At 42.1% G+C, this 22,339-nt stretch overlaps 1 protein-coding gene across 2 annotated transcripts in view; it reads left to right on the forward strand.

Moving 5' to 3' along the window:
* Ebf1 (EBF transcription factor 1) overlaps positions 1-22,339 on the forward strand; it is a 389,967-nt gene that overhangs the window by 337,682 nt on the left and 29,946 nt on the right. For both annotated transcript variants that reach the window (XM_059270378.1, XM_059270379.1), the window contains exon 11: positions 18,563-18,651. In XM_059270378.1, the coding sequence (XP_059126361.1) occupies positions 18,563-18,651 (89 nt within the window). The remainder of the gene's footprint in view (positions 1-18,562; positions 18,652-22,339) is intronic.

A 22,339-nucleotide genomic window follows, 5' to 3' on the forward strand; every position in this document is an offset into this window, starting at 1 on the left:
CTAAACTAGGCCTTCTTCCACAGACACTGGCCATGCAATGGGCAGGAGTTGACAGGATTCCTCTGGGTGTGCACCTCAGCTTCCCTCGTAGTTTCTTCTGTTCTGGAGAGAGAATGGAAAGTGAAACCTCAGAACAGGCCAGATATTTCAGGAGAGAAATGCACTTTGTTGCTTCCGCGTCCCCCCTCCCCCCATCATTCTATCACCCTTTCATGTCCACAAGGCTCTATGTGCAAGCCTGGTCCTTTCCTCAGAGGGTCCATCTGAGGTCAGATTAACTGGTACGAAGGTGTTATTTGTGATTCCTCCGCAAGGTGCCTCACAGCTGTGGTGGGAGGATGTCGATTTTGCAAGGGCAGCAGTATTGGAGTCATTCACTGTTGCTTAGCCCCACAGTGCTAGCTTGGAGGAGAAAGACATGCGTTTAATATGCCCACTTCCCTCTCCTGTCCCCTCTGTGTTCCTGCTGAATCTTCCTTTCTAAGCACAGCCCTGAGAGCATTGCCCTTACACCAGCCATTGAGAAGAGAAGGCACTCCGGTACAAATGGGACATTAATGGTTGGTGAATCCGGAAGATAGCTAACTGATATGTGCATTCAATTAAGATGAGATTTTCACTTAAAGACTCCCCAGGAAGGGCGGCTTTATCCTCAATTCTGGGCCATGAGCAGTTAATGAGGAAAGCATATCAGAATTCCACCCATGTTTCCTGGGGCTGCCTTGATTCCATATAATTTTCAAGTAACTTTGATGAAGGAGAACTTGCCAGGTGAGATTAAACAAGCTGGAAGGTGATAATGGAGGAGTGTGTGTGTTGTTTCTCATCTTCTTTTTTATGGGTGACATCCCCAGGCACCTCACAGAAAATGGTTTTTGTGCTTCAGTCGGGTCCATTTGGGCAGCTTTACCTTTTTAAACGGTCAGACTAGATGCTAATCTTTATTTAGCCTGGGAAGATCCTGGCTTCTAACTTTTGCATTGGATCCACCTATGTTCGTTTGAGGCATCTTTTATCGTTTTCTTCTGTGTTGTCCTAAATGGAAAGACAACATTAGCTACCCCAGAGTGCTAGCAAGTGCTTCTTCTGCAGGGCTAGTCCAGGAGAAGGGTGGTAAGCAGGTGAGCAGTGGAGACAGAATGCCTGCATTCGAATCATGATTTGGATCTAACCATAGCAAAATTGGCAGGGTCCCTCTTCACTCCGCCATCCTTGGATCTGTACCTAGCAGAATGGTGGTAACCACAGTAGAGACTGCCCTTAGGCAGCTAGGAACCCACAGTTTAAGCTCCAGTACCTGACATGCAGTCTCTGGCACATAGTAACTACCATATGTAGCAAGGGGCTACTATCCTTATCCCATTTCCACTATAAGGATTTAGGTCAAGCCAGACTTGTTTCTAATATCAGCAGTGTCGGAAAGAACAAACTTTAAAGGAGATGTTGGCAATGGGTAAGAACAATGTGGAAGTCAGGCCTGGTGGCCTGGGCCTGTAGCTATAGTGACTCAAGGAGAGCAAGGCAGAAGAGCCACAAAGCCAGCCTGGGGTACAGAATGAGTTCAAGGCCTGCTCAGGCAACTTAGTGAGACCTTGTCAAAAAAAAAGGGGGGGGGCTATACTACAGATATTGGTAAGTGCATGATGCCTGGCTTGTACAAAGCCCTGGGTTCAATGGCTAGGACTGTAAATACACACACACACACACACACACACACACACACACACACACACACACACACCAAAAACAAAAACAAACACAAACACAAAACAAAAAAAAACCACTTGAAAACTTCAGAGACTGCTCCAGGGTACTGGCTGGGCTCTGGAGCCTTTGCTGTTCATCCCTGCAGGCACATTCATTCTATAAAATGGTGGGTGGGGCCATCTGTTTTGGAAAGCATCAATATCTGTAGGCGATAGCCTGTGTCTGAAGGGCAGGACTAAGACTCATTTTTGGCAGGAGAACAGCTCTGTCATGTTTGTGCTCAGTCTTTGCATCTGTAAAATAGGCATCTTTTTTGGTTTGACCTCTGTTACTGTAAAAGAGACCATGATCAAAGACATGGAGGGGGAAGGGCTTATCTGGCTTCTGTGTTCCAATCACAGTCCATCACTGGGGGAAGCAGGAAAGGAGATCAAGGCAGGAACTGAAGCAGAAGTCATGGAGGGACACAACTTATTGGCTTGCTTCCTCTGGCTTGCTCAGTTTGCTTTCTTATACCCCTCAGGACTTCTGGTTCATGGGTAGTACCGCCTACAGTGGTCTGAGCCCTCTCAACCAGTCCTCAAGGAAATGCTCCACAGGCTTGCGTACAGGACAATCTGGTGGTCATTTTCTAAACTGAGGTTCCCTCCTCCCAGATTATAGTAACTTGTGTCAAATTGAGAACGATAGCAACCAACCCAGCTGACCTCTTAAGATACTAAAGAAAAAAAGAAAAAACCCGCAACAACACACACAACAAAAACGGTCTTTTTTTTTTTTTTTTTTATTTAAAACCTGGCTTGTGTGGAGAACTGGCTTAGGAGAGCTAGGTCAGACTGGGCTCCCACACTTTGAGAGTTTGGTTGTGGTCAGACAGTTAACCGGTGGTGTCCCATCTTGCACTTGGGCTCTCCAAGCGTGGCTGTGCTCACTCTAAGCAGGCTTTCTGCAGCACGACAGTCCTGAAGTTGAGTGGATGGGCCTTTGCTCCCATCTCTGTGATAGCATCAAGATCAAGTTGCTAATTCTGGAGCAAGATTTCAAAGATGCATTTGTATCTAAGAGTTGTTTGGGTAGCTTGTTGTGGGGAGCAATCCAGTATGTTTGATATTGTCCTTAAAGGGTCACGGTGCCCATTGTCCCAGTATAATCATAAAAATGTTCCACTTAGGAACAGGTCAGCAGTTTATCAAGCTGATCTCTGCCCCGGCAGATATGTCCCAGCCCTCTGAAGAAAAGCCTAAAAGGATATCTGGCACATTGGCCTCAGGCAAAGTTAGTCCCACGGATAGGGCTAAATATGTACTTTTCATTTCCTGTATACTGTCCACCTTCTAATAAGGGCAGGCAGACAGTAATGAGAGAAGAAGGTCACTCCCCTTGCTTCCAATTGTTCCTCAGCTTAAGCAGGTCTGTTACAACTATCAATGGAGAGAGATGGGGGGGGGGGTTCTGGGAATTTCCCATCTCTAATGAGATGGACAAAGCTAGGAGGACCCTTAGGACATTTTTCAACACTGGTTTTTTTACCCCTTCCCCCTTTTCCTCCTTCCTCCCTTCCTTTCCTTTACCTCCCTTCCCCTTCCTTCCTTTCCTTTACCTCCTTTTCCCCTCCTTCCTTTCCTCTTTTTTTTTTTTCAGTTTTGTAGACAGGATCTACTTATATAGCTCTAGCTGGCCTGGAAGTGTCTATGTGTCCCAGGCTAGCCTCAAACTTGTGGTGAGCCTCCTGCCTCATCTTCCAGAGTGCTAGGAATAGAGGTACCACTACCATTCCTGTCTAGATGCCAGAGAAGAGGGCTGAAAACATTGATGCAATTGCTATGGGTCTTTACCCACTTGGGATAAAAGGGGCACTAGAAATGGTTTGGGTGGCCATGGGGACTCCTGATCATACCTGCGGTCTGAATGAAGCTCTGTCTGTGAACTTAACATTGGGTTCTGTCTATTCCTAGATGGTAATTTGCCCTTTGGAAAGTCTATACCCAGTCCTAATTAGCCATGAGTGTACAAGAACTCCTGTTCGAGTGGAGACTCAAGTTGGCACCACTGACATCACTTTTGTTAGGAAGAACTGGCCTGCCATCACTCTACCTTAACTGTTCTCCTATAGCACCCTGCCACACAGTCCTTTGACAAACCATTGACAACTCTGCCACGGCCTGAGCAGAGACATGAGCTGCAAGTCTAACACTGGCAGTCACCAAAGCAAAATTAGTGACACCCCGGTATATGAACTGTTCCATCCTTAAACGTTTTTGCTACAATGCTAGCTCAGTCTACCCTCCACACCCACCCATCCACAGAGAAGCCTCTTCAGCAACAGGGATGGCCAGACAAAGGATCTCAGCCTGAGTGAGGGCTAGTTGGTTTCTATCGTAAATTACAAGGGCACTTGCTTGCAGACCAACAACAGGCGTCCACATGTCCTTCACCGCTTTCTAAAGAGTATAGTTTATGCTCCATTAGCACGTATCATCAATTCCTTCTTTTTCCTCCATCTTAGAGAACAAATTATCTCCACACTGTCATTTCTCACCAAAGCAGTTTCTGGACTATCATTCTTTGGGGTCTAAATTCCAATGAGAATCTGAGAGTCTTCATATCAGGAATTTAGTGATAGTCCTGGCCTCTCTGGCTCTTGAAGCCTAATACAGGCATTCATTGGATAAGTTCACTAATTGGTTTTGAGAGACAGGACACCAATGGTCCTCTCCACTTCCTATTCGGCACAGGTGTGAGAGTTCAAGCCTTTTGTGTTTGCTGAAGGTCAGGATCAGAGTCAAATTTACAGCAAATCCGCTTGCGACGCTTGGCATTACCTTTGGTCTTTTATCACCACAGTAGGTTAAACCTGACCAACAAGTAATTACACCATTATTTTTTATGTGGTGCTTTATTGCTTGCTTTTCAAAATTGGTTTCCAGAATCTCATGAGGGGTTGTTGTGGAAGTGGCCGCATACCCATTGCCCACATAGTAACTGTTCCTCCAAAACAAGTGAATTGCTTAACTAAACACCTATTTATTAGCAGACGCCAGGGACTAATATTATGACCAACAAGATCCAAAGTGGAAATTAAATTCTGGTTACATATACATTGTTTCTGTCAATATGTTGTAGCAAGTAGGCTTCATTCCTTCTTGGATCACAAGTCCCAATGTAGGGAGAGTAGAAGAACTTACTAGGATGAGTCAAATGAACATCTTGGCTCTGTCTATTTCTTAAAAAACAGAAATCAAGCATGGGAAAGAAAAAAATCAAGAATGGTAGGAATATGTCTTTATTGTACATGTCTTTACTCCCATGAACAATAATACTGAGAGAATTTACATTATGTAAAGGTCAATTTTAGACTTAGCACCACTGCTGTTTGGGGTGGACACCAGAGCATATATCTTATAGTGTGTTGTCCTATGCTCTTCCTTAGGACTGGGATGGCTGACCTCAGATAAAGTCCCTCTCCTTCCTGCCACCCTCCTCCCAATTCTCTCCCGTAAGTTAAGCTATGGTTGAACAGGAGATGTTTAGATCTTTGACTTGGTAGCAGTTGAGTGAGACAAAAGAAAACCCAAGACTTAGGCATGAAGCAATTCCTAAGCATTCTAACATTGTGCTGGTCACCCATGTTGACCATGTGAGAACGGTCCAACTTCTCCAGCTAGGCAAGGTGGTGTGGAGGGCACTGCACTGCTACACTAAAAGGGCAGCTCATTTTATCTCAGTGTCATTATTCTATCCTGGTATTTCTCTACCTGTTTTGGCTTGCTTCTGCCCTGTTTGGGTTGTGGATCTTTCTCTACCCAGCCTCCACCTGCTGGCTTTGCCCACCAAGCTCTTGGTCCTTGGCTCTCTCTTTTTTTTTTTCATAGAAATGTGTCACTATCATCCATATCTTGATGTCACCCCCAGCATTACCTCCATCCTTAATCTTGTCTTCTGAATTATTCTGTTTCCTTTCCAATTGTCTACATGTTTTAACTGGATGTCCAACTGTTATCTCAAATTTAACACTTCTGAAACTGGACTCAAGGCCTCTTTCCTTTTATGTAAAGTTTTCTTCCTGAACTTTTAAAATCTTGCCAAACAATGCTGCTATCTGCCCATTCAGGTCCCATGTTGGTTCCCACAATTTACATAGATTTAAAGATTCATTTGTTTTTACATGTCCTACATTCCTTCTACACCCTCTCATCGAACACCCACTGAAGTTGTGTCAGTGCTACTCTAAAATATTTCTACAATCAACCTTCCTCTTCTCCAAGAAGCCTTTACTATTGGGGTTTCATTTTCTCTTTAGAGTACTGCAAAAGTTCTTTAAGATCCACTCTGCCTTTGACTCTCATGATTATCTTTTTGAAAGAGAGATCATATCCTCATCCCCTACACAAGGAGGATTTAAATAGCCCCTGTTGCCTACCAACTGGGAAGACCCATGGGGTTAAGTTCTGCTGTAGGGTTAACCTTTAGCATTCCACTATTGACACATAAGCTACGCTTTCCACAAACTGTAGTCTGGATGCACCCCCTTATTTTTCTTTCCTTTGGTACATGCTGCTCGTTTTTTCCTAGACCATCTTTCCCACCTGTTTTTAGTGGAAAACTCCTATTCATCCTCTCATATCCAGCTCAAAGATAGTCTCTTTGTTAAGTTTTCCCTCTTCACTGTAGACAGCTATTATTATTATGTTGTTGTTATTGTTGTTATGTGCAGTGGACTGTCAGTACATTGGTCTGTGTCTGTACAGACTCCTGGGCAGCTGATTGCCATCAGCCTCCCTGGATTAGGCATTCCTCCAGGGTTTGCTACGGTATCTTGCACCAGAATCATTTGGATTCACAAGACACCAGAATGTCACTGTACTTTTCTTTCTCTTCATTGTCTTCTGCACAGGACCTAGCCCAGTGCAAACCTACACTTCCATTCATTTAATCAAACCACCAGAGAACATGCATACTAGGTCTAGAAATGATCACATCTAAGAGAGCTGACTCCTGCTTATGTTTCCATTGTGGGTTCCCACAACCTATATTCATCTAAAGATGCATTTGTTTTTATTTTCTGTGTCTTTGTGTTTCACCTACACATATATATGTGTGCCACATCTAGGCTTCGTGCCTGTGAAGCCAGAAAAGGTGGTAGATCCCTTGCAAGTGGAGTTAAGGATGGGCATGAGTCAACATCTGGGTGCTGAGAACTGAACCCAGAGCCTCTGCAAGAGCAGTAAGTTCTCTTGGCATCTCAGCCACTTCTCCAGCCTCTGGGATTTGAAACAGCTGTGTCTTAGTCCAGATGGAACTGTGTTTTAGGGAAGTGTTTGAGAACCAGTGGTGTGGAAAGTGTAATGGAGGGCGAAAGGTTAAGCCTTAGGGACAAGCAAATCCCACCCAGGGCTCTCCTAGAACATGGCCCCCTTAAGTTGTTACATTTACCACATTTTAGAGTGGTTTGTTCCTTCTTTCTGTTTCTCCTATCTCTGGAGTAGGTTGCAACTGAAGAGCATGTAAACACATACATTTAACCCTATATCGCCCACTCCATCCTTTATTTCTAGGCCATCACAAGCATTTCACTCATGGCCATAAGACGCATCCATTGAGAATTATGTGTCAAACATCGGACAAAGTGCATATCCTGTTTGCACACTGTAGACAGGAAAGGCTCTAAGAACATCTTTCCCAGAAGACACATAGCTAGTCAGTACTGATATCTGAACTCAAATCTAGTTGTGTCTTACTCCAGAAAGCTTAGGACAAAGAGAAAGACCGTGTTATTTGTCAACTAGTACTCACATGAGGGCTGGTGACATGGGCTTCATGGGGCATGCAGAGGCAAAGAAAAAGACTGGAAAAGATGGCAACTGGGAGAGTATATGAAGAGTGAGAAACTATTAGAAAGACACCAGAGGCCAGAATTATTGAAGAAAGTTCTGGAAATCCCTCATTTGTCCTAACTTGGCTGCTCTACCAAATATGCTAAGGGAAGGCTACCTGGGCTTCAGTCTCTGCCCTTTCATTCATATTTCTGTGGCTTGAAGATAGCTGAATCCTCTAAACCTCAGTTTCCTTCTCTGCGGAATGGGAGCAATTTATGGTGCCTTCCTTACAAGGATGTTGGGAAGGTTAGCCAGATTAATCGATAAAAATGCTTGCCATACTATAAATACTTAGGATTTATGTTAGCTGCTGCTGCTAATAAAAATAAAATAATAATAACAAGAAGAAAAAGAATATGGGTCACATGCAGTGAATGCTTTGGATCCTAGCAGCCCCTCAGCATTTACACAGTTGTGTGATTCTGCACGGACCTATGATTTTCATAGTCTTATATACTACAGTGTGCCTGTGATCTCACAGGGATGCTATAGGATAATTTGGTGTTCAAGACACCTATCGGATATCATGCAAGTCACTAGTACAAGGACACCGAGAATTCAATGCTAGACTGCACTGCGTTCCTTGGGAGGTTGCTTTAGCTTTGCAAGAGTTGGGTTTTCACTAGTTACTGTGGCCAAATGCATGTACCAAGCTGGGTGCATTGACATATGTACACAATTGCAACTGAGGCTGGAGGATGTCAAGTTTGAAGCTAGTCTGGGCTACTTAGATTTGGCTTCAGAAAACCTAAACCAAACACAAATTATTAGAAACTTTATTGTGTTTTTTTTCAATACCTTTGTGGATTTTCATTGGTGTGTTGAAGGACTTAAGTTTAGGTCATAAATCTTAACTGTCAGATGTAAGGGCTTAGTGATCAGGATGGTCATTTCTTTTGGCTAAGGGGAGCTTTGAAAGGATTCCTAAGATGCCCACGGTGTTTGAATGGAGAGGCGTGAGAAGCTCTGGGTTCCAGCATTGCCTGTAGACACTGGGCGGATATCAAGGCCAAAAGAAGGTGTTCAAAGTAATGTTCAGGTAGAGGAAGCTCTGTGGCTGTTTCAGGATGATGACTCTTGGGGACAGCAATCACCCAGACTGAGCGGACACTGAAGCAGCCTCGCTTCGTGTACTTCCTCTCTCTGACGTTCAAGTTGGAGATGAGGTGGGTAGAAACCTCTAGGCTCCTCTGCACAGACCCTGTAGCTTTCTCTATGACATCCATGTTACCAGTTGTCTTTAATTTTACTTAAATGTTCCCAAGCACCACTTATCATCTCTCTTTTCCCAGTTATGAGCCCTCCCTTGCCTCCTCGGGGGCGTGGCCATGCTATTTGGAGTCTCTTTTACCTCGTATTTCCTGGGATTGCTTTTGTCCCCACTCTGATGGTGTGCCAGCCTCTGATGGAACATCTCCATCCAGCTACTGGTTTTGAGGAAATGGCTCTATGAGCAGCGGGGCAGGTTTGTGAGTTGTCTCAGAAAATTGTGATATCAACACTCGCACAGAGGCACTCTGTCTCAACCTCGGAGCTTGGTTACTTGGGAAGGAGTTGAAGTCTGGCCTCTGACTTGGAGCTGTCCCCCGCTGAGAGCCACACGTTGCTGGTGGCTTGTTCTAGGAGAGTAATAAGTATTGTTGTTTAGCAATTGTGCTGTTGGAATTCAGCTCCACTATGTCTGACAGTATTTATCTAAAATACTTTCCCTGGTGCGTGTTCAAGTTCCAGTAAACCGTGTCTTATTGTGCGACCTTTTCATTTTCCTTTGAAAAGGGATCAGCTCGTCAGATAAAAGCTACAAGCCTGAGTACAGGGAAAACGCGTGCTCAGAAAATCCAAGCATGATTGAAAACAAGATGTGTTAAATCAATGCGGTTTATCGCCTGCCTATTCCCGGCAATTGCCGTCCTAAGCTAAGCGCATTCCGAACACACGCAGGATGATAAAAGTCCGGTGTCACAGCACTCGCTGGGGTGGGGACAGAAGAAAACATGTTTATCAGACAGGCTGGGTGATTTTACACTCTTGATAACAGTTATTGTCAAAACTCTCTGGGAAGAAATCTGAAGAACAATTATAGAGGTAATATTGCTCTTGATATATCAGAAGATCCGCCAGGAGAGAATTATGGATTTATCCTTAAGGAAGAAAGACGGAGTATGCTGGCCTTCAATCCTTAAACACCGCCATCCATTACACAGTGAAAATCAGCCTTCTCTTTTCCCTTAAAGGAGCAAATCTGTCTTTGAAACTTAATCATAAATGATCCAGATTTTTTCTAATCCAAAATAAAAAGATAAGATTGAAAGGTAAAAAAAATATAGAGAGATATAGATCCATAAAAATATGACAATTTAGCTTCAGTTTGCTGGAGGGAATTAATTTTAATTTTATACTTGAATCAAATTTGGAAATCGAAATTAAGGCCCCTCGAAGGCCAAGCAGATCACAGCCCACCATACAGATGGCAGGGCGACTTCTCTCTTCAGCTTTGTTACAAGTAGAGAATAGTACAGGTTCCTTTAATTCTCATAGGTTCCACCTTCTTCCTGGTCTAGATGGAGTCTGACCCTCCAGGGAGAGGAGGAGGTCTGCATGTAAGGACATGCTTCTCACCAAGGACCTTCTAGAAACTTCTAAGTGGTTGTGGTATGAAATAGATCAGCCTAATATACCATAACAGATATATATCTTAATTATGTACCTCTTTCTCTTAAACAGCTTTTGAAGGTATTTACAAGCTGTATCTATAAGGAAAACTGGGTGTGTTGGTCAGTTTAATTGTCAACTTGATACAACCTGCAGTTACCTGGGAAGGCAGTCTCAATAGAGGGATTGTCTAGTTCAGGTTAACTTGTGGCAGATTGTCTTGATTGCTTAATTGAGGTGGGATGGCAGACCTACCCTGAATGTTGGCCTGGGCTGGGCCCAGAACTGTGAGGGAAGCTAGCTGAGAGCAAGCAAGCAAGTGAACAGGGAATCCATTTTTTTTTCTCTCCCTCTGTTTCCGACTGTGAATGTGATGTTTTGAATGCCTGCCTTGATTTCCCCCCAGTGATGGACTGTGACCTGGAACTGTGGACTGAATAAACCCTTCCTTCCCTGATGCTGCTTTCTCTGTGGGGTGTTTTATTACAGCATCAGAACGGAAGGTGGGGTATTTGGTAATGCAGAGAACAGGTTTCCTGATGAACGTGGAGGTGAGTTTAAGCCATGAGGGTGTTTGCTGATGGAATAAACTGAAAGAAATCAGACTAAGACAGGACTTGTTCATCTGGACGAAGTTGGCATTCTGGGCATAAAGCTTTCTGGTACCCAAGGGAGGGATGAAGTGCAAGGAGGTTGATTGGGGAGTAAGTAAGACTTTTCCATACGCTATAGGTAGGTTCATCAGCACTGGACATCTCAGAATACCAAGCAAAGTTCTGCACAACAACAAAACCTAACAAAGTGTCCTGTACTAACATGCAACTAAATGCCTCAGTTTCCCATGTTTGAACGAGGGTACTCACTTTTAACATTTATGTCAAGGGGATATTATAGTGGTTCATGAGATCATATTTGATGGAAAGCACTTTGATCCTCCTGGGGAAAGGGCCTTCTCATATGACTTTAGGCAGTATCTGAGATGACACCGCCGTACAGGACATTTGTAATCATTAACATCTTTGGAAAGTCTTCAGGGGCCCTTGTAGCTTAGAGAAAAATTGAGTTTAGGATGGGAAATCTTAAAAAACTCATCCACTTTTGCAGATGCCTTTAGAAGTCACCCGCTGAAGTATAAATTGGTATAAATATATTGCAGGTTCGTCAGGAAATATGTGCACACAAGGATATGAGAGGCCCATATCCTTTTACCTAGGAATTTATTCCAAATGTTCATTATAGCTTTTCTTAAGTCAATGAACATTGGGTGGGGTGCCTCTACATTCTTGTTAATAGGACACTTGATATGCAAATCAATATTATATATAATATTATATGCTACAACCATCAAAAAGAATGAGGTTGGTGTAAAATGCATTTAATCTGTATTCATACAAGACAGCATTGAGATGGTATCTGAAAACATATAGAGCCCTAAGATAGGAAGAGTGCTTCTTTTGGATGCGGTTGTCATGAAGCTCTCCCTCCTGGTGTGGTTTAAGAAGTTTTCTAGAATAGGAATGTATTGCTTCTAGATTTAGAAATGCAGTAAAGCTATTTCATCTGGAAAAACCAAAGCGAGTCCCCTTCCCCCCTTTCTTCCTCCTCCTGATGCTTCTGCATCCTGGAGAGTTATTAATTTCCAAACACACACAAGTGCCTTGCATCTCAGGCTCTTAGGGGTTTGTCATCTCCAGCTCTCCCAGTTTCTTGGGTTTCTGGCTCTGTTTCCTCTGTGTTTGCATCACGTGACGGTCCTCTTGGTTCCACTCCATATAAAAATGGCTGGCCCACACCAGTCACCCCACACCTCTGATTACTCAGTTCTGTTGCTTGATTTTTCCATCTCCAAGTTGTTATTACAAAAGAGGTTCAAATACTACAAATAAATCAGAGTATGTTCAAAGGTAGTTTGGAGGATTTCCTTTGCACACTTCCACTCACCACCACCCCCCCCCCATTGATTAATTCTTCCTGTATTGATTCCATCTCGACACCTTTCTGGTTGAAATCGAAGCCTTCCGTGGTCCAGTGAGCCGGCCTTGGAAGCTCCTCTGAGCCTTGCTGGATGCCAGGGCAGGGCCATCAGGCTGTGAAAAAAAGCCTTTCTTACTAAAAAGAAGGGCTAACTTGCAAGAGGTTTGCTTTCAGGCATCTCGGGGGGTGTATCTGGTCCACGGATGAACTGACCTGGCATGGTACTTATTCCCCCACCATCTAGGCAGGTAATGAAACACTCAGAGAGCTGGAAATACAACCAGTTTCTTCGTTTACACTGTTTGTGGCTCTTGTTTGGGGTTTCTGGTTGATTTTTTTTTTCCATTAGTATATTTTAGAGTCACTCTTAAAGATAGCTTTGTGAAGATAACTTGCTGTTTTATTGTTTACCTCTGGTTGTTAATTTAGTGACTGAGGGAAAAATAGGGCCATTATGGAACATAAAGGCTCTGCCTAACATATAGGTAATAACTCTCCTGCCAGAATGGATCTGCCTGGAAGGGAAATGCTCGGCTGTTTTACTCCTTTAGTTCAAATATAGAGTAGTCACTAGGGAAGCTGGGAAACCCGGGTGCTAGTTTTATCATTGCCTCTGCTATGAGCTTTTATTTATTACTTGGCGTGGAGTCTACATATTTGTTTGGACATTAAATGGCAATAGAATATAAATATTACCTTTCTCATATCTGCATGTCTCTTTATTTCCAGTCAAGATGACATCATGTCACACAGCCATTAAAAAAAGGAAATTAAAACCCCAGAAATATATTAAAGCACCTTTGTGAGCTGCTGAGCTATAAAAGCCACTCACTCTGTGAGCTTTGGTCTGAGTGGCACCCAGCACCTTCTCTGGGTGTGTGGGGACACAGTTCTCCAGCTCCAGCTCCACTGTCTCCAGGGACTAATGCTCCAGAGGCTAAAAGATGACAGAGAAAGAGTCATTTCTTTAAAAAGGAACCCAAAAAGAGTAAAGAGAAAAAATCAATACCTTTTAAAACTTTAACCTGTGAATATTCTGGAAGAGAATTCTTGACTTAGTTTATTTGTGAAGTGGATTTCCTTAAAAAATAAAATAAAAAAATAAAAAGACTGCAAATACCCAAATACATTTGACTCATTACTAGACGTTTTCATCAGAATTTGCTCATTTTGTGATTAGAATTATTGTATAAAATCTGGTTGTGATGCCTACATTTTCTTTGCCCATGGCGTTTCATGCTGCAGAAGCCTCTGGACACTGCAGCAATAGGTTTGTATAATGGGAGCTTGGCTGTGGGGGGGTGGCACCTGCAGTGATGCCCACTAGGAGAAAGCCCTCATAAAGAAGTTGGGAACGGAAAGTTACCAGCTCCCTTTAGAGGAGTTTGAGCTGATGAGTCCGAGAAGGAATCTAAAGCTATTTGTAAGCGGCCTCGACACAGCCAGATGAAATGGCTTGATATTTTTAACTGTTTAATTAATGTTTTTTTTTTTCTTTTTCAAAAGAAATAGCTTTGCTGCAGATGACATGAGAACCTTGGCTATAGAGTGTGCTCTCCTTGCAGTGTCCATTCCCAGTGCCATATCACAGCTGTGGATGCAAGGATCTCCTGAACCTGGGCATCACAATAGCCCTGTAACCTGGACAGCCTGATTAGAGCACTTGACCTTGCCTTGTAGTGTTTGCAAGAAAGTTACGGATTTTCCTTAACATGCTGCACACAGCTCCATAATGACACCTGTAGCCCAGAAATGCATGACTCCTCAAAAACAAGTTAGAAGGGGTCAGTGGAAGATGCCTCAATTCAATAATGGTTCTCCACTAGCTGGTCCCCTCTATGTCACCCTTCATGAGAAGTTGTTCAAAGTGGTTACTATGAGGCAGCCAGCAGTGGACTTTGGAATAAGAGGGGACACTTAACTAAGAAAGATCAAGCTTGGCTCACTCTACAGTCAAAGAGTTTTCATCTGTCCTTTTAACCCTTTTTGTACGAAGTTTATTTTTAAAAGCTTAAGCTGTTGTGACACAAAACAGCTAATCCTACATATGGGTGTGGTCATCTCTACAAATAAATGATGACTGAAACCTCTATCTTTTAGCATTTTAAAAAAGTGCATACACTAAGTGGTGGCACACACCTTTAGTCCTAGCACTCGAAAGGCAGAAGCCAGCGAATGTCTGAGTTCAAGGCCAACCTGGTCTACTGAGCTAGTTCCAGGACAACCAAAGCTATGCAGAGAAACCTTGTCTAAAAGAAAAAAATGCATACACTGGTCCCATTTTATTCAGAGGGTTTAAGATTGAGCCATTTCTTTTGGGGACAAAGGACGTTTCCCCTAAGCCTGTGAGCCTTCTTTGTTATCACCCTTACCTGATTTGGGGGTGAAAGCATCTAGAATCCTTTTCAGAGTGAAGATGAGGTGCTTGGCTTGGAAGCAGAGCCCAAGGAGTGGCTTTTGTCAGCCCATGCCTCCTGCCGATCACAGCCTCATCCTGTTTCCCTTCTTTCAACTTATGCTGCTCCTGCCTCTTTATGTGGTTAATTACGCTCAATTAAGCTGCTTTGTTATTTTCTTCCTCTACCAGATTCTCGGAATTGTCCCAAGTTTGAGGGGGAAAAAATTGATTAGTCCTATTTCTGCTGCTGCTGCCCCTGAGCCCTGCGCTTGAGTACAATGAGGTCACTTTGTTGAAGAATTAACTTTATATTACATTCTTGCAGGGTAGATGCATGTCCCTAAGGTACCACTACCCCTGCTGATGAAATAAATATACCTTCTTTATGATTCTCCCCCATTACCCTCTCTGTTGATTTTCTGAGAGTTTATGTATAGTCACATATTTATACAACTGGGCAAAAGTACACTACTTATTTTTCTTATGGTTTGTAATAACCTATGCAAAGTTATTAAAGGGTACACAGACCCCTTTTAAGGCACAGTTTCTTATGTCATTACTTTATACAAGCAGGTCAGATTCCATCTCGGCAACAATCTCTTGCTTTTAACTTTTTTCTCTGATTATAAAAGTAATATATGCTTACTGCGTGGGGGGTGGGGGGATTGAAAACAGAAAATGTGCCGGTCACAAAGAAGGGGAAGAAAATCACCATAGGAACCATAAGTTTTAGAAACAACTATTATTAATCAGTCTATGTACAGACACTGTTGTTTATTATGCACATAGGTAGATAGATAGATTGATTCATTCATTCATTTATTCATTCATTAAAAAATCACATTAGTGGTTGGAGACACTGCTCAGTGGCTAAGAGCACTTGATGCTCTTACAGAGGAGCCAGATTTGGTTTCCAGCACCCACATGGTGCCTCACAAACACCTATAACTAAAGTACCAGGAGATCCAATGCCGTCTTCTGGACTCCTTGGGCACTAAACACACATAAAAAATATGAATCTTGAAAAGTCACCATATTACACACATAGCCCTATGGTCTTTATAAGCTAACACTAGAAATGTCAGTAAATTAGTGTTTGTCATATTGCATTGATTCTGAGACTGGGATCCTATTCAGTTCTATATACTACTCTGCCACTTTTCTGCTTCTCTCTATTGAATCCAGTTCCATCTTCTCTTCCCAGATATTTAATCTCTTTTCTGTGGGAAGAGTTGTGTATGTTTTAAGAACTAACAAAACCACCAATCCTTATTAGATGATCCCTCTCACACATGATTTTTTTCCCTACTCAGAGAAGTCAACAGGCTCCCTTGAGTTTGGGATAGCAAGCTTTGTCTTGCACAGCCTTAATATTAACAGTGTCTCTAGTGTTGGACCATTCCATTGTAATATTCAATACTAAAATACTGAGTGTAAGTCAACATACTTGAAAATGCTAGCAAGGAGCAAATCCTAAAGGTACTAGAAACAAATAAGAGGCCTTCACCATGGCTCCTATTTGAAATATCTCCTCTGTCATGGTGTGTGTCCATAGCGTAGATGCTTATTTTTGTCTGAGTAATGAGTTTAATATGTCTAATTCAATTAGTCTTTATGGCAACAGAATGACTTCTTCTCAGCTCTCTTCCATATGATATTTGAATTGATTCTTTTAATTGCTGATATTAAGTGTCACTCATTCTGCAGTGAGTTGGCCTTATAGCCTAAAGATCACATCCTTTCCCCTCCAGTAGAAAAGCTTTTCAATGGGCAGCATAGGTTTCTAGACACACTGGGAACTCATTATGCAAATGATGAAATGGGTGGATTCACACCTCTCGTGTTATTGGTGGCTTAGACTGGAAAGGTAAAACTTGTAGGATGCCAAATTTTGTTTTCAGGGACTGACGTGATACTCTTAATTGTCTAAAGCTACTTTTTGTGGTTAAACATTTTGCTGGCAATTAGTCTTATGGGTGGGGGTAGATATGATATATAACTTAACTCCCAGTGTTCACGCCTGTCTCTCTGATGCATTTATGATTAAATACCACGGACTCTATGAGTAACACCTACTATGCATAAAGAGCTCCATGGCGTTTTCTCTGCAAGTCAATCTGAAGAAAGAATTCTTCTCAAGGGCTTAGAAAGAATTCATAAAATAGAAGGAATAATAAATGTTGTGCCTTAACTCATATTACTAGAACAGAGAGACTCACTATACCTGGGTGTAATTTTCACTAATTTCCACAAGAAACAGATTGGAAGTTTTCTGTGTGGAGGTATGGGGGAGGGGAGAGTTGCCTAAATCTCATATCTGCAAAAATGATCACATTATCCAACATGAAAATGCAGCTCTATTAATGACCTCAATGGACACTGTAGTTTGGGAAGGGAAAAAAAAATCTTTTAAATAAAGTTACTTGAAGTTCATTCTGACTTAAAACATCCAAGTGAAGTAAAAGTACCTCCTCTGATTTATGTGTCTTCGGGAGAAATAGTTACTGGCTTTTTACTAACCTATGTAAAACAATGTACTTTTGTAAATGGATTTCTGGCCACTTTATTCAGCCCAACCCCCCCTTTTTTCTTACATAAAAAGTAAGCACTGTCAATCAAGGAATTTCAAGGTTTATTTCCTCTTTAGCAATGATTGATAGCCTTTTAGATTTACAAGTTGACAAGTTAAAGGGTTCTATTGGTATAATTATGTTCTAAATTCACAGTCTTTCAATTTAAATGTCCTTTTAAAACCAAGAGATTATCATACCTGTATTTTGAAAAGTGGGCCAGTCAGTTTGGGTTGGTATACAAATTGCTTCCATTAGCCTTGAGACCTATTTGAATTTAATACAGTTTTTTAAAGTTAGTACGAATCTTACTTTTAAAATTTAGGTTAATGGAAATGCATTTTAAGTAAAGCATGTGGCAACTTGTTTTTTAATGTATAGATAAAATGTTAGGGCTAGAGAGACTGTCTTTTTATTCAGTAAGGGAGAAAATATGCAGTGAAATACTTTAGTTAAACTAAGAAAGAAAAGAAAAGGAATTGTACAAAAAATAATAAAATCCTACTGCCTACTTATTGCTCAGGATACTAGGACTACCTGTAGAGGGGGGTCTTGCCATCTTTCCTACTTTCTCAGACTAGATAGGCTCAAGATGGTTTGTATCCTCAGAAGGAATTCTGAAAACGATAGCATAGATTCTAGTTTCTATTTGGTCTAGTTTAAGAGAGTGTGTCCAACGGGACACAGTGAGGTCCATTGTCTCCAAATGTTGTTATTGCACTTGGCTCTCTGAGTCTTTTATTAATCATTCTTAGAGACTCAGCTGTGTAAGCTAGTATTCCACAGAGGTTGGTCTTTTTTTTTTTTTTTCAAATAATATCAGTGCTCTGAGTGGGTCTGTCATTCAAGATGGGAAGGTTGAGAATCAAGAGCACACTCAATGCATATCTCTTTACAGATTCTTTCAAGGATTTAATAGACATGCCTCTCATTCCTCTCTGCCCACGACCATCTTCACTGCATGGAAAGTCTGAGATATTGGATCTACTGAGTCTCTATAGGAGACTTAACAGATACCTATGTGTATTTAAAATGTATAGATACCTTGAGACAAGCCCTTGACTTTTTACCCAGCTTTCTGCAATGAGGTGAATTCTAAACCCTTGGAGCAATTCCATTTTACTTTTTATTTAGGGTCATGTTAAGGATGTAAGATTTGGCCTGAGGAACTGTGTTCTGAGACCCACTTGCTACCAATGTTTCTTCATAAGTCAGTCCCTTCCATAGTAAATACAATAGATGGTGGAAATGCCCACCATCGAGACAACCTGCATGGAGGACTAAAGAGTATCAATTAAATGCTAAAAGTTATTTCTATACCACCTGTGCTGCAAACAATGCTGAATTTCCTAAAAAGTTCAAATCCTGTGACTTCTTCCTTACAGCGCTCAATGAACCCACCATCGACTATGGTTTCCAGAGGTTACAGAAGGTCATTCCCCGGCATCCTGGTGACCCGGAGCGCTTGCCGAAGGTCAGAATCCCCCCTCTTTGGAACATGGTTTCTAGAAAATTAGAGTTGAGAATGGCAAAATACCCTTTTGGTCAAAACAAAAAATAGTTCATAGATAACCAACTCATGTGGGTGCATTGAGTGCCATGATAAAAGTAGCAAGCGCTTTGGACTGGGCAATGCTGTGCCTATTTCAGTATATATCATGCCACTTTGCAGTTTTAATAACCCTTTAATGTCGGTACTGTTTCCACCCGTATTTTAGGAAAGAAAAGAATGAAGCAGAGAGAGGTCAACAATTTGTCCTAAGTTGCACAGCATGTACATTGCTGAGATTTAAATCTACCCAGCCCAGCTCTAGAGTTTGGGCTAATCACTCAATATGTCATATTGATTCTCAAGAAGAAAAGAAGTGCCAGATTTTACCTTCTCAACGAGCTGTACTTACCTCTGGTGAGGGTAGAAAGAGTTCAACGGGAAATGTATTGGTAGATCTGGTAAAAAGAGCTAGAAAGAAAATAGACCTAGATACTGAGATTGGTCAAATAAGACATCTTTTCTTGATAAGGCATCTTTCTTATTTGAAAAATGAAACCCAAAGGTGTGAGAAATAAAATGAAAAAAAAAATCAAGATAACAATAATATGTTGCTGTCAATGCAGAAATTGGAGATTGACCCTTGGTGTGACTTCTGTTTACCTCCTGTGAGAGACCAGGTGTTTGCATGGGATGGAGAATCAGATATCATTGATCATGTCTGAAAATAGGAGGTTCACCAAGTAAAATTTCCAGCAAGGTTCTGTGCGGCCTCAGTAGAGACAACAATTAAAGAGGTTCAGAGCACAGAGTCCAGCTAGCTGTCAGGGTTAATTGACAGCAAAACCCTGTTTTATTTATGACATGGTTTAATACCATCACCTTAAATGACTGGATGAGAGGTCCTCTCCTCACTGCAGTCTACAGATGTGTGGTGTCTAGATCTGTATATCCCATGAAAGGATTTAAAAAAACAAAGGCATCATCCTTCTTAGCCAAGGACCTCTTCAAGGGACAGGTACATGGTCAAATTCCCCCTGTACGGGGCTGTACTTGTAGGCAGATTCTCCTGTCAGAGAAAGTCCCATCTATCATGCTGTTGTGTCCCAGGCCTATGCATGGATATGGGGAACAAGGTGAGTGGGTGTGGTACCCACTGAAGAGAGGATGGTTTGTGACAGGCATACCTGTCTTCTACTTTGACCTCAGGGGAAGAACACAGCTTCCAGTTTCTCAGAACAGCCCTACTTCTATTGAAGTGCTGTTCATACTGATAGACAGTTCTGAAAAGCACTTTATCTGGGGAAGAAATAATATGATGTGTCATTGTGTTTACATCTCTGTCTTTAAAAGGGGCCTACCTTGTTTCCTCCAACCTGTTTTGTTCTTGGTGAACTGTAAAACAGTCTATTGCAACAATGGGCAGCTGTGTCTTTCAGGGCAGAGGTGTTCTGTGGAAAGGCTGAATTTTAGGTCCCTCTGTCCAGCAGGAATATAGCATTTGCTGATTTCCTGTGAAACACTCTGATAAGTTATAAACAATGATAGGCATAATGTGTGCCGACTGGTAACTTATAAACAATGATAGACATGATGTGTGCCCACTGGTAACTTATAAACAATGGTAGACACGATATGTGCCCACTGGTAACTTATAAACAATGGTAGATATGATGTGTGCCCAGTGAAAACTTATAAACAATGGTAGACAGGATGTGTGCCCACTGATAACTTATAAACAATAGTAGACATGATGTGTGCCCACTAGTAACATATAAACAATTGTAGATATGATATGTGCCCAGTGATAATTTATAAACAATGGTAGACATGATGTATACCCACTGGTAACTTATAAACAATGATAGATATGATGTGTGTCCACTGGTAACTTATAAACAATGGCAGACATGACGTGTGCCCACATAAAGAGCATTAGTGTGGTAGAACCGAGATTCAGGTACAATGACAATTTTTTCTGCCATTCCCATTAAGTCAGTGGCTTTACTCTTCTCCAGATTTTAGGTCAGCATTTCACCCCTGGGGTTTCCTGGAAGTTCAGACCTGGCCAAGTAGAACTCTGTCACTTGTTAGCCAGGTGACCTGTGTCAAAAGCCTTCCTTCCCTTTCCTTGGCTCAGTTTTCCTATCTGTCAAATGGGAGTAGTGACATTTTCTGCTTTCTAGGTTGTTACTCTGGGCACTTACTTAGCACCTGACAGAAGGTAACCTTGGTTATTTGAATAAATGCAGGAGCAGAAAAGCCCCGTCCTCTGAACAACTGAATATATGATTTTATCCCCTGTGCCTCAGTTTCTTCATCTACAAAATGGGGATAATAGAATCATATAAGGAGTTAAATAGGAGCCAAGTCTGGTTAAATAGTCGAGGTCTGAAGAAGCCAGGCAGTATTTTTATTTTTTTTTCTATTTTTTCATAAGGATAGAGAAATCAGAATATAGGGTGAGTTTTGTTTACTTAGACTTAAAAACATTTTTACAATTGCACCTTAGATTTTAAAATGTTGGATAATTAGCCCAGGCACATGACACTTTGTCCCTGGGGGCCTTTGGGTAAACCACTCAGTCCTTTCTTCCTGGATTTGGGAGGAGCAACCAAGGACACAATGGATATGTGTGTTAAGGAAACACTGCTGCTTGCTTCCAACCACTCCAACTGTGCAAAGACTGTGGCCAGAGGGGCCCACCCCAGGAAGCTCCCCCTGTGACTCAGAGCAGAGTGGCTGTCCTCTTGGCTCTGCATGTTAAGGTGGAGCAAGAGTTCAAGGGCAGGGTCAGGAAGTGGCGGATGGAGCCAGCACAAGGTATTCCTGTGGACTTGAGAGAGATTTATACCCCTACTATCCATTGTTAGGGCCGTAGCAAGGGGCTCCGCCTTTCTCAGACTCATGGTCAGTGTTTGTCAAACATGAGTGTTTCGGTGAACTGTGGACCACACACCTTAAAAAACAAACTCCACTTTATTAAACCCATGTGTTTGTGAATAGACAAAGCTAGATTCATACAACCTCCCACATATTCTGTCAAATGAAACTTGCTCCAAAGACCATGCAGACAGCTTTCCATAATAATATGCCTTTGTATATAGGCTTGCACTTTTTCAAAGAACTTGGACTTGCTTTGTTTTACTGGATCCCCTCTTGTGAAAGAAGTTGGAAAAACAGACATTTTCTCTTTATCATCCCCATTTACCAAACAGGGAAAGAGGAGCAAGCAGACTCTTTGTAAATTATTTCATCTCTGAGAGACACTATAATTATGCTAACCCGCCATGTTTAGGAGTTTCATTTCTGTCATATGCACAGAGACTAGCAGGCTAAAGTCTTTAAAGCATAGCATTCCATCCTGTCTCACTGATGAAGGAACTTTCTTCTCTGGGTCCTGCAGGAGAAAGGTGACTTTGGGGTCCAGGTTGACATCTTACCAAGGAGAAGTGAGAGGGATGAGGACTGTGGCCAATCAGAAGCTGAGATGCTAATTGCTTTGATGGTTCCAGGGAGAAACTTTAAGCAAGGAGCGCTCTCAGCTTTGAAGGCCAAAGGCAGTGTCTCCATTCCTTTGTAGAATTCTTCTTGTCTTCATAAGCAGCCTGTGAACTTCCGCCCACAGGCCCAGCAAGCAGGCCTTGAGCCTAGCTGGCATTCCACATGCTGG

This window comes from Peromyscus eremicus, chromosome 8a, assembly GCF_949786415.1.
Source record: "Peromyscus eremicus chromosome 8a, PerEre_H2_v1, whole genome shotgun sequence".
Lineage (NCBI taxonomy): Eukaryota > Metazoa > Chordata > Mammalia > Rodentia > Cricetidae > Peromyscus > Peromyscus eremicus.